Genomic DNA, 13818 nt, shown 5'->3' with positions numbered 1-13818 from the left:
TAGGGTCTCCCATCTACTGGGGGGGGGGGGGGTCCCTGAAAATCCCGAAAAGCTGCCTGCACATAGGGTTCCTTACTCAATGTAATACATTTCTTACAAACCATTATATCCAACTTAATATCAGATGCCCCCAACTCATAAATATGCACAACCCAGGCAAGCAAAGCTTCCCCCCCCATCTCTGTTGAAATCTCTCTATAAAATCAGCAACTTCATTTTGGGTGTAATCTTCCACTAGATCCTTTCTTTGATACACTCCCTGGGCATCTTGTATCATGCGCCTCCGTTCTATCGGGTGCGCTTTTTTTCTCCTACAACTTTTTGGAGGGGATGTGAAATCTTTGGGATCCTTACTTGACTGTGAGGTTGAGGTATCCTAAATGTCCCCATCCCAATAATCAGGGTCAAAGGACAGCCCAGCCCTGCTTTAGCAATACATAAATGTACTTTCTTTTTGTTAACTTTCCCTTTCCGCTTTTTGTATTTATATTGTGCCACTAGTACTGCGGCACACTCTGCAATGGTCTGATATGTATCCAGCTTATCAGCTAACAATTTATATTGACAGTTAAGCATTACATGCTGTTCATCACGGTTCTGATGGATTTTCCGATAGGTGGTTAACAGAATCCAACCACGCCGCCCAACAGAGTATTGTTCTTTTCCCCATTCTATCTTAATTTTTTGCATACATCTAACTACATCTAAGGGCTCTGACCCTTTAAACAGGAGTCCCACTCCTCAAACAAGCCTGCACATTTTGACCACTCAGTGGCTATTATATCATATGGTACTGCATCCCATCCTGGAATTTCAACAACACTCTCCTCTTTATTCTTTCCTTTTTTTTTTTTCCTTAAGTTCCATTCCCCTCTACAAATCCTGCTCACAGCACCACCTTGTGTATTGCAGCCTGCTCACTTTAATCACCATAGACTGCTTAGAAAATAAAATACTACAGATTCTTTTAGATTTGTATTGGGTAAATAAAACTCTTTATTTGCACTTTAATTGGAGAGTGTATAAGTCATTATTGTTCCAACTACACAATGATTAAGAAATACACACACTAATCGAGTACATTACTAAAGGAAGGCTATAGGAAAGTAAATTAAGATATATATATCACTGGTCAGGAATGATATCATTCAGGCCCTTATCTCATCAGCTGGGAGGCCCATTGCAGTGAAAGCCCATATGACCAGGAACAAGTCTTTTCTGCACAATGCGTCCATCCACAGATGAGCCTCAAAGCTCTGCTGCAATAAGCCCCCTTTTTATTAAGCTAAAACTTATCCAGGAACGTACATGATGATTCAGTCACACGCTCTCAGTTCAGATAAAAAAAACCACAGGCCAGGTGGCTTATCTCCCAAACCTCAAGCATACCCCCGCCTCCCTCCTGCACAAGCTGGCTTCAGAGACATTCCAACTTGTTCTTGAGATGTGCTTTATCTTATACATTGTTCTTGAGATGTGCCTTATCTCATACATTGTTCTTGAGATGTGCTTTACATTCCAGCCTGTTCTTTGAGATATACAAGGAAAGTCACTTTTGGTCAAAGACAGAAGATTTAAAAAATGTATTATCGGTCAAAGCAAGACTGAAAAGCAATCCTTAATATTTTCCTTCACATCGTATTTCTCATTCTGCTTCTCCCCAAAGGTTACAGAGGCTACCCACAGTGAACCTGGCTCATGACCGCTATATTGCACCCACAAACAGGGGTGGAGGAGGACTACAACAGCAGACATTGGGCCACGTGTGACATCATAGAGCTCACCTTTATGCAACTGATCATTCTGGAGGGGAGCTCCTGTACAACTCCCAAAAGGTTGCCAAGATCTTTATGGCCTGCTGCATGCTACATAATCTGGCCCTGTGTGGAGGACAGGCCCTCCCAGAAGATCCACAGCAACCAGAGCAGCAGGCCCCAGATCAAAAGTATGAGGAACCCCCTCCACCTCCCAGCCACAGAGAAGAGCAAAGTGCCCATCAGCTGGGGGTCTGAGCCAGGCAAAGACTCATTGAGAGCAGTTTTTAATGACAGTAAGTGATAAACATTTATTTCAATGACACACCAGTTATACACCACCACAACACCCTCCCACCACCAGCACCCGCTCTGTGCATATTCCCCTCCCTTCAACCCTCACACTCCTACCTCACCCACACTCCCCCACCCCCCAGTATGTCCCGTCAGAGAAACTATGGCCTACTTTACCCTCCCCCTCCCCCAGCCCTGGCCCCGTTGCCTCCTACCCCTCCCACCCTGTTCCTGAGCAGCTGGTGGCAGTCTAGTTGTTGTTGCTGCTGGGGAACTCTGTTCAGTCCTTCCCTGATGAGCTCCCACTCTCCTCAGTCTCAACAAGACAGCCTGCTGCCTTGGCTATCCTCTGGAAGTTTGACCATCTTGTTGGCTGGGTGTTGCCCTGCAATCTGGGCACATGACCTCGAATGGGAGCTAGTGTGGTGACTGATAATGGCCTGCGAGCTGGTGGACCAGTGGCTGGGGGAGGGGGGCTGAGGATCCCATCCTCCTGTGCTTTGCAGCTGGTTGCTGTGCACTACCACCACTGGTGGAAGAAGACGGTTGCCTGCTGGCCACAGTGGTAGTAGCTGTGGCAGCTGGGGGCTGCTGTGTCATCTCTTGTTGCATTAGGGCTTTAGTGTGAGCTTGAATGTCTTCACATAGCCCCTCAATGCTATGCTCCAGCTGTGTGAGCTACTGGACAACTTCTCTTTGGGCCTGTACCCCTTCCCGTAGCAGCTCTAATTTCTACTGCCAATATTCTTCCAGCTGCACATTACGGTCAAGCAGTTGTATATCAAGGCATAGCAGCTGCCCCCTCTGGTTCGATGGCCTGTATTGATGGTGTGCCTCCCCTTCTGCCTCTTCATCCTCAGTGCCAATATCAGCAAAAGCTTGGGGAGATGGGGGTTGAGGGAAGTCCTCTCCTGCTGCATCATGTGTTTCCTTCACATGTGACTGGCCCTGGATGGTGTCCTCCAAGGTTTCCTGTACGGATGCAGGCTCCTCAACCTGCCCTTCAGTGAGCTGGGGCTGGTGGCCACTAGGGCCAGCTTCAGTCTCTGAATCTGTGTCATCACCTGCACAACAAAAGGGGAGGAAGTGTAACAATAACCAACCTGCCATTCTTTTGCAGCATTCATATGCATAAATAATAAAAATAAATAATATTTATAACCCACTATATCTATAATAGTCTAAGTGGGGAACAAACCACATACAAAGTAAAAAGACAAAACAATAAAATTATTTCTTTGCTCAACAAACTATACAAAGATTATTATATTAAAATACAGCAGACAGCAAATTAAATTTACATGATATTAAAATAATATCAAGAGCAACAACCAAGCAGGAAACAGCCTCCACGTAGGAAAACCAACCAAATAGGAGTAATGGATGGGTAATGGACACTCCACCACAGGAACTGGTTCTTCAGAGATACTTTATTCAATATTGGTAAAGTAGAACCCGACACTGTCCGTGTTTCGGCCAACCAGAAATACAACAAGATCAGCACGAACATACCTAAATCTCCACTACCCAAGCTATAAAGGACTCAAATACAAATCAATTTATGCATCCAGCTTTTCCTCTTTAAGCGCACAACTATGGAACGCACTGCCAAAAGCCGTAAAAACAACATATGACCACCTAAATTTCTGGAAATCATTAAAAACAAACTTGTTCAAAAAGGCATACCCCACAGACCCAACACAAAAGCCTGAATACCTGCTAACACAACGAAACCTAAGATAGTATCGAACATATCCTAACTCTTCCTCTCTAAGATACCCTAATGTGTCTATCACACATGAGCCTTATTTTACCACAATATCACCTTGTATTTGTTCATACTGGAATTGGCGAACACCGATACGGTACTATGTAAGCCACATTGAGCCTGCAAATAGGTGGGAAAATGTGGGATACAAATGTAACAAATAAATAAATAAATGATAAAGCACCTACCTCAGGGGTCACAATGATATTCCACCAAATGTAAATAGGATAAAGTATCCAAAGTACGTTGTTCCAAGTGAAACCAACATCTAGTGCAGTCTGATAACATCAACACAAAAACAGAAGTACATTGGGGTGGGTGCCTCTCAAAGGCTCAAGCCTATAAGTCATGTGAGGGGGAGGGAATCTAGTCACAGTTCCTGCTCTAAATCCCCTGCAGGTGGCTCCAGCCTGGTGCCTACATAATTCCCCTAGCCTGTGCCCTGCTGCAGGGAACCTTTTCTGCTGTTCAGTACCTGATTGTTTAGCAATTGAGATAAAATATACATGTATCTAATGGTTTAATTAACTCCTGACTACTGTCAGTATCTCCCATAGTTGTACATCGTTGTTTTCTCTTTCTTCCTCACCAATTTATGCCATTGCTGACATATTCTCAATGTGAAAATATAACCCAACTGTTTGCAGGACTTTCCTGGCCCTCAGTCATGTTGGTTGTGGGTAAGGTAGCCAGCTGAACAGAGAGCACACAATAATCTAGGCACTGCCTATGCAGGTTTGTACCTGGCACATTGCTAGCACGAGACAACATACCTGTTGTTTAGGCAGCTTTGTGTTCAAAGGGTGTGGGCTTTATGGTCAGGGACAGAAAGCCCACAATCCCACATGGACTACAGCCATGAGGTGCATGAATGGATTGAAGACTGCAGGCATGTTTTCCCAACCCCCTCCCCCCTTTGGAGGGGTGCTTAAGAGCTCCAGTATCTGTTGCTGTGGTGGGACACCTTGCTTCAACTGGTATCAGCTATTAACAGCCAAAAACCAGCTGATATTACCACAAGGTGGCCTAATTCAGATCAAAAGCATGATGGATTGGTGGGACACTAGAAATTAAGTGTGAGCAGCTATGCTTATGCAATCAGATGGCCCTTTGCACAATCCTCCTTCTCTTCAGTGGTGCTATTAAACCTTACTTTTATGCAGTCTCCATTTCTCATGGGTTGCATAGTACATTTAACAGCACTAATGCAGTCAGCCTGGCAGGTCAGCCCATCAATACATTATGCACAAAATAGAGACACAGACCCAGGTATGCAAAAACATATAAAACTATTATATTTTCAAACACACAGGTACAAACAGGGGGAGGGAGGTGTCTCTCATTGAGGGTTGTTCCTCTGCTGTGCCATCATTTGGAGGACCAAAGCAGGAGCAACATCTGTGCCCCCATCTATGTGTCCTCAGTGCAGCCACCTCCTGCAGCAAGTGATTTTGCATCATAACCACTTGCTGCAGGAGGTGCAGTAGGGCCGCAGTATTGTCCACTGGTGGTAGTGGTGGTGGGTGCTGCTGCTCTCCTCTTCTTCTTCCCCCTCAAGAGGGGGCATGTCCTCCCAGGGGTCATTCTGCCCTATGGGCATCTCCCATTCCCCTGGGTCTAAAATGGCCTCCTGCTGGTTGGGGACCTCCTAGTGGTCCGGGGCTTCCTGCTGATTGAAGGCCTCCTGGTGGTCCGGGGCTTCCTGCTGGTCTGGGGCCCCAAGCTGTTCAGGGGCTTACAGCTGTTCCAGGGCCTCCTGGTGGTCTGGAGCCTCCTGATGCTGCAGGCACTGCTAGGCCTGTTGATGCCCTATATGTGTAAAAGGTTTACCGTTTAGATCAGCACATCCTACATGGCTTCCATAGTGCTGCAACTGCCTGTCATGACCCAAGGATGGGGAGAGGTGTGGTCAGTGGTGATCCCTGGGGGATATACCTGGGGTATGAGATCCATGAGATGACATACAAGGGAACCCTGGAGGATGGTGGACCAAGAGACACACAGGATGTGTTGGCAGGGCCCAGTCATTTCTCAGCAGCATGTTTGGAGTTTGGTTGTGACTATGGTACCTGTATCCAAAGTTTGATTCCCATTGTGGCCACTGGTGGTGATGGGTTTTTATTTATTGTTTTTTTTTGGGGGGGGGGGGAGGGCAATTTCTTTCACTGACCTACAATTTATGCTATCATATACACTACATGCAAATACCAGGACTTCAGGAAGGAATATCAGGAAACAATATCCACCTTAGAAAGGGAGATTGGGAAGTTAGCTACCCAGATCCACTACAATAGGGGACGTAGTTCTGAGAAGGGGCAATAGGAAAATAATGCTGAACTTAGGTGGTAATATTTTTTATGTCCCCTGCTGTAGAGGTTTTAATGTGAGTTTTTGGTGGTTGTTGGATTGCGAGCAAGGGGTTCCTCCTTCCCTCATTCCTTTCCATGTCATTTCATAGGTGGGGAGTTAGGGATAACACATGTGGGGTTTGCAAACACACCCGAGGGAGGGTAGCTGCAACTTCAGGCCTTGATCTGGGACAGAGATGTTATAAGGGTGCTGCGTTTGTGATACTTACATTGGGCCATGATGTGGCGCCACATACGCTGGCTCACGTTCGGGTTCTCATGCCGGATGTGCTGGTACCAATGTCTAAAGGATTAAATCTCTCGCTGTATGCCAAAACACCTGCAAGACAGACGCTTAGACAACAGGGGTCAGGGGACTGCCCTTCTTGCCTTGATGGACATGATTCCTTTGGAAGCCAAACTGTGCAATGGGGGGGGGGGGGGCGGCATTACATAAGCATGGGTGATATGTGAGAAGAGGTAGACATGTGGACTGAGAGTGCCTTTTTGTGTAGCATGTGCACAGGGATGTGGCAATGGACAGTGAGTGGCAGCTGGTGTTCATTCAGGGAGGTGTGAGCAAGTCAGGGAAGGGGGGAGGAGAGTCCTTCATGGCTACTCTACATAGGTGCTTGAAGGGGTGGCACCCATACTTTCTGGAACATTGATTATATTTATGGATGTGGATGTGCACATATGTATATATCCCTGATTACTCTTTATTGAGCTGGGATAGGTGAGGGAGCTTTTACATGTGCTGCAACAGGAGGTGGACCTCAGTGCCCATGTCCAGTGCTGGTACGAGGGCTGCTATTGCTGAACACTTACCTTGCCAGGGTGTCTCTTATAAAGGTCCAGGCCCTTATGGACACGTTCCCGGGGGGGTAGGTGGTGATGCACTTTGAGGAGGCACCTTTTGTGCCTTAGGCAGAGGCGGACTAGTAGCTCTCTTTCAGCCAAGCTTCCACCTCAGAGCCATTTTGCTTTGGGGATGAACATACTTCCACATGCAGAGCATTATATGGATGCCTTGCACTTGGCGAGGACGTTCTGCCGTGACTGCGGATGTCTTACAATGCATGCAGGGCCATTTCCATGTTGGATGTTCTATGACCTTGGACCAAAATAAGATGGTTTTTATGCTATTTGTTGGATGTCCCACTTCTATACATCCATTTTCCGTATTTTGGAATGTGCAAAAATGTCTATAAATTTTTTTTGATTATGTGCTTTGATTTATGGCCATTTTCATAAAATACATCTAAAACCAGACTTAGACGCCATATTGAAAATGCCCCTCCACGTAACTTTGTACATCAACAATCAACTTTGAAAGAATGCCTCTATTTCTTTTATTCATCCATCAGTGACAGGGACTAATATCACTAAAGGTCTGTGGAGGTTGATTTTCAAAGCACGTAGTAAGCCTATGTCAAATGAGCACCTAAAGTCAACTTGGTAATAAAAAAGATAAGGATTAAGAAGCCCACCAATGTATTTCTTATGTTAAACTATTAGCTATATGAAAAGGAATTGAGAGGCAAGCACTGGCTTCAGCAGGGAGCTGATAGAATAGAAAGACACAGGTTGTCCCTCTGGACCAGAAGTGTTCCCCTAGGCCCAACATCCAAACTCATCAAGTCACTGTCTGCAAACAGGAAGTCTGGACCCACAGTGAAATTAAAAAAAAAAAAAAAAAAGATGATCAATTTCACTTAGCAATAGTTGATCACAGAACCAGTGGGAAGGAGGCATAGGAAAAAGATAGGGGCCAGGAAGGGAACACTTCCTGCTACTCCAAGGTAATATTTTCCTTTCAGATGATGTAAATTCTCTGAAGGATTACAAAAATCACTCTATTATGTCCCTGAATGTCTCTTCTGTATACCTCTCTGTCTGCTGCACTAGTTCTCATTTCTTCCATAAGAGATGTCAAATCAGCAATGGTTTTCTCTGCTTTTTCCAACTTCTTCTTCCTACAAGTGAGCTCATCATTGGTTTTGGAGAGCTCGTCTTTTGTTGAATGTAGCTTGGTAGTAAGGCATGCAACTTTCTGTAGGGATTCATTCTTTTCTAGAGTTACAGATTTCTGAAAGAAACAAATGTAAATGGTTATATGTCTATCAAAAATGCTATTTAAGTGGAACAGTGTATCTACAATGAAAAATGCACAAGCCAGGAAAAGTATTTATTTATTGGAATGTAAAATTATGATACCTAGGAAACTTTTAAATTAGTACAATATTGCATTGTCCAGAAAAGGTGCTGTGACAGGACTTCTAGAGCAGGACAGAAGTTAAGTTTTTTTGCTAGGAAATTACTTTTAAACTTGAGGAAAGGTAGACAGAGTTAAATAGGTAATCTCTGTGTCTTTATTTTTAAGTTGCTTTGCTTATTTAGCAAAGGCAGTTTAAAGAATAGGGGTTGTTTTTGATTGTTTAGCATTTAGGGGTCCTTTAACTAAGCGGTGGTAGGGCTACCGTGTGGGTAGTGAGCACCAAATCGACACTACCGCTGGGGTAGCATGGGCATCTGGCTGTAATTCCAAAGTAGGCGTGCACCATTTCCTACAGTAGAAAATAATTTTCCATTTTCTACCACGGGAGGAGGGCGTTCCCGGCAGTAATCAGCAGCACGGCCACATTGCCACGCACTGCCTGATTACTGCACAAGTAGCACATGAGCCCTTATCGCCAAGTAAATAGGTGGTGGTAAGGGCTCAGGCAGTAAGGGGCCTTTTTACTAAGTTGTGTAGGCACCTACGTACGCCCAACACATGCCAATTTGGAGTTACTGCCCGGCTACTGCGTGGCCTGGGCGGTAATTTCATTATTGATGCGTGTCCACTACACATGCCCAAAAATAATTTTTATTTTCTGACCCGCTTCAGCTATGCGCTTCAATTGGCATTCTATGCGCTTAGGTCATTACCGCCCAGTTAACGTGAGAAACCTTACCACTAAGTCAATGGCTGGCAGTAAAATCTCAGACCCGAAATGGACGCACGCCAATTTTAATTTTGCCTTACGTCCATTTTTGGCAAAAATAAAAAAGGCTTTTTTTACAGGCGCGCCGAAAAATGGATCGCACGCGCCCATAACCCACACCCATACTAGCGCAGGCCATTTTCAGCACACCTTAGTAAAAGGACCCCTAAATAACCACACATTACTTTTAATATTAGTACACGGCCATTTACTGCTCCAGTTAAAAAGGCGTTTTTACCCACCAAAGTAAAAAATGGCCCAACGTGCGCCAATTCCATGTGCCCACACTAGTGCAGGCTGTTTTTTTTTTTTTTTTACTGTGGCTTAGTAAAAGGGCCCCTTAATGTCTTTATTACAGTTTCATAGGCTAGCAGTGTAGATCAGTTTCATAGGCTAGCAGTGTAAAGCAGAGCTGATAGTCACAGGAAATCTCAGTCTTTATACAAATGCTAGAAGACTAAAAAACAAGATAAGAGAGTATATCACTAAATGAAGAGGTAGATATAATAGGTGTCTCAGAAACCTGGTGGAAGGAGGATAATCAGTGGGACATTGTGTTACCATGGTACAAATTATATCGCAACGATAGGGTGGATCAAATTGGAGGGGGGGTGGTTGCGCTGTATGTTAAAGAGGGAATTGAGTCAAACAAAATAAAAATTCTGCATGAAACAGACAGCAACGTGGAATCCTTGTGGATAGAAATTCCATGTGTGAAGGAAAGGAATAGTAACATAGTAAATGACAACAGATAAAGACCTGTATAGTTCATCCAGTCTGTACAACAAGATAAACTCATTTTACATGGTATGCAATACTTTATATGTATACCTGAGTTTGTGTAGGGCTACACTACCATCAGCCAGGCCATAACAATCCGATAATGGATGAAGACATGTTAACAGAAATGAGAAAAGCTAGCAAATTCGGCAACAGTATTATGGACAATTTCAATGACCCCAATATTGACTCGTTAAATGTCACATCAGGGAGTGCTAGGGAGGTAAAATTCCTAGATGTAATAAATGATTGTTTCTTGGAGCAACTAGTCCAGTAACCAACAAGAGGGGGAGCTATTTTAGATCTAGTCCTTAGAGGAATGCAGGTCTTAGTACAAGAGGTAATGGTGCTGGGTCCATTGGGAAACAGTGATCATAACATGGTCAAATTTGACTTAATAACTGGAGTGCAGCTACTAAGGAAATCTACTGTAGCAGCATTTAACTTTTGCAAGGGTATCTATGATAAAATTAGGAAAATGGTTAAAAAATGCTGAAAGGCTCTGCTGCAAAGGTTAGGACTAAATCAGGCATGGCCATTGTTTAAAAATAAACAAAGAAAAAGAGCAGGGTGGACAAGAAAAGCAGGAAATCTTTATTAACAGTTTTTCGATCTGATTCGACATGGATATGTTTCGGAGACAGGGCCTACATCAGGAGTCTACAACTACAAAGCAATACAATGAAAATACAAATGGACATAAAATACAGCATAATAAAACCATATAAAAGATGACTAATATAAAATATGCATGTATATCAAATGCAAATCAATGACTCGTATTAAAACTTATTAACTCATGAATTGTCAACAATTTAAAATAATCCACAATAAAATTAAATCAATTAAAAAGGTAAAAAATAAAGGTGTGTGTTATGTTTCTGCTATGTTTTTGCTAAGCAGGCTGAGGAGAGGCTGGTACCCACTCTGCTAGGGCTAGGGAGGAGCTAGGGATCTCTCTGCTAGGGTAGCTAGGTGGGACTTGCTTGCTATTGGTCAGCTGGGTGGTAGCTGAAGTCTGCAGTTACTGACGTCAGTAGCCAGGAGCTATTTTTACCTGCAGTTTCATATACGCGCTGCTTTAACGTTTAGGACTTTCCTGCTGGAGCTTCTTATCTATCTTTTTCCCTGAGAGCTTGCTCTGTGTGCGGGAGGAATCTGTTCCCTCCCTCCCTCATGGTGTTCTTAAGTGCTGGCTTGTCAGCATTTATTCTGTGTTCCGTTGTATGTGTTTGTCTCAGCGTGGGGTTAATTGGCTTCCCCCTGCAGCTGGGCTGTGTTCTCTGGTTGAGGTTAGTGTGTGTCTTCTGTGATGTGTTAACTTGTTTGCTTTAGTTATTTGTTTTAGTTCTGTTTGATGTGGTTTCACCTCTTGTCCTGGGGTTAGTGTGCTGTGTTAACCCCTCGGTCTCTGTGTCTGCTGTGTGTGGGTTATCTGTGCTTAGAAGTCTGTGTTCTGGCTAGTACTCCTGTAGCTCAGGACTCTTTTCCCGGCAGGGCTGGGTTCTGCCTGGTCTGCCTTACCTGTCAGTCTGGTTCAGCTTTGCCTGATACTACTCCTGCTTTTGTTAACCCTAAGTCCTGCCGGCCACTTGAACCCAGAGGCTCAACTCCTGGGGGACAGTGGCTAAGTGAAGGTGAAGACTGGTGAAGCTGTTCTGGTATCTGTGTCCCTGTGACAACCATGTAGTACCTGTGGTGGCCAGCCGGTTCCTGTGGCTCCGTATCCGGTAGCTGGGTGCTGCCTAGCCTGTTGGTGTAGGCCGATCGTGTCCTGTAGTTCCCTATCCTTTGAGGGGTTCTGCACCTCTTCTCGGGAGCCTGGAGTCCTGGGTGAGTACCCTGTGGTCTGTTAATTGTATTAGTTGTGGTTCAGTCCCCCCCCAGGCCTTCCCTAGATTCCCTTCCTGTTTACGGCCTGGGCTCAAGGGCTCACGATCAAGGAACTAGTGACAGTTGTGACAGTGTGTCTGTATAATGATATAAATGAGGACTAGCATCAAATATAAATATGTATAAAAGAATAATCAAATGACTGGTAAAAATGTTGAACCACAAATTGTCAATCATACAATAGATACTAGCAAGAAATGATGCGTCTAAATATATATATATATATATATATATATATATATATATATACATTATATACCTGTGACAATGAGAATGAACAATAAGTCTAGAAACAAAGTAGATCTATATCACATGAATATACAATGTATTTGAAATACATGAAGGCATATCAGTTACATATTCTCAAATGCACATTTAGGGGCCCTTTTACTAAGCCGCATAGGTGTCAATTCGTAGTTACCGCATGGCTACCGGGTGGCCCGGACGGTAATTTTGTTTTTTATGTGCGTCCACTACGTGATCTGGAAAATAATTTTTATTTTACAGCGTATGGCAGAAACCAGGCGGTAATCATCATTCTACGCACATAGACGAATACCGCACGGTTAACAAGTGAGACCTTACCACCAGCGATTGACTTAGCGGTAAGGTCTCACTCATTAACTGTGAGGTAATCGTCTAAGCGATGAAACAAAAAAGTGAGGAGAATGGATGAGGATACCAACTGTTTTATATTTATTCACTTAAAAAATTATGTGTACATAACAGCGACCCGACACGGCCGTGTTTCGGCACAATGGCCTGCTTCAGGGGTCTTTATAACCTAAATTAAACAATAAAATATATTAAAAAGTATATATTGATTTGACAAATATTTGATGAACATAAATATAATGAACTAACATTGTCTAAAATGATAGCATGGATTGTACAAACTTGTGAATTATCTTTAACTCGTTAAAATAATAACATGATCAAATATATATATGAAGTTAAAAAAATTATTATAAATTGTACAATATTATTATAAAAAATATATTGTCGTGAAACTTATATTATAAAACCACATGGTTAGTATTTTGAACAATACATGATTGTATGAAATGTTTCTAGTTGATCAAATAAACATATTGTATGAAATGTCGTGGCACAATAAAATGGAATAAAATTACAATTGAAATTGTATAATTAAACATTATGTGTTTTAATTAATGCTTAAATTATGTCTAATTGTACAAATAAACAATGTATAAGTGTGAATAAAAATGAACAATGTATAAGTGTGAATAAAAAATTCATTTAATTGAAAATGATATACTTCCAAAATAAATTTTATTACAAAAATGTGTCATGAATATAATAAAATATTTTAAAATGAGTAAAAAGATTGTAGGATACCTTGAATGATGTAGTTTAGAGTATATTCTCCAAGGAAATTAACAGGAAACAAATTTCTCTGGTCTAAATATATGAAATGGTGAAAAAATGATGAAAAAATGATTAAAAAATGATAATGAAGTAAATGAATAACAGGGAACAAGTATCTCTAGTATGTGTGTGTCATAAAGATAAATAAAATAATAAAGAAATAAAAGATAAGAAAATATATATAAATCTTTCCTTGCATTATAGTCACAAACATCTTAAAGGGCTGAAATATGGAACAATACTTGTATGTAGCAGGGAATGAACCTAATTAAGATGAACTAAAAATGGGGAATTTCAAATAAACAGTGATTAATGTAGTTTGTGATGGGATCTAAATGTACTAAGATGTCTGTGTATTAATTGAAATTTCTATTATTCATTTATTGATTTTATTTTTATTTTTAAATCGACCATATAAAGAACTTACCTCCTCTCTTCAAAATAATATATATGAGATGTATATATTTTGAAAAACGAGCATCTAAATACTGCAAAAAAAATAGAAATAGTGAATAATTGAAGAATGAAAAAGAGAAGAAAAAGGATAAGCTGATGGTGAAATAAAATGAAAAGAAGACGTGAATATGGTAATTGAATTGAAAAAC

At 42.2% G+C, this 13818-nt stretch overlaps 1 protein-coding gene across 1 annotated transcript in view; it reads right to left on the bottom strand.

Moving 5' to 3' along the window:
• Positions 1 to 13818, bottom strand: part of CCDC158 (coiled-coil domain containing 158) — a 1152460-nt gene that overhangs the window by 339438 nt on the left and 799204 nt on the right. Inside the window, exon 21 of the mRNA XM_030192135.1 lies at positions 8053 to 8253. Coding sequence (XP_030047995.1) covers positions 8053 to 8253 — 201 coding nt within the window. The remainder of the gene's footprint in view (positions 1 to 8052; positions 8254 to 13818) is intronic.

This window comes from Microcaecilia unicolor, chromosome 2 (genome assembly GCF_901765095.1).
Source record: "Microcaecilia unicolor chromosome 2, aMicUni1.1, whole genome shotgun sequence".
In the NCBI taxonomy this organism is placed as follows: domain Eukaryota; kingdom Metazoa; phylum Chordata; class Amphibia; order Gymnophiona; family Siphonopidae; genus Microcaecilia; species Microcaecilia unicolor.
This window is presented reverse-complemented; position numbering and strand designations above follow the sequence as displayed.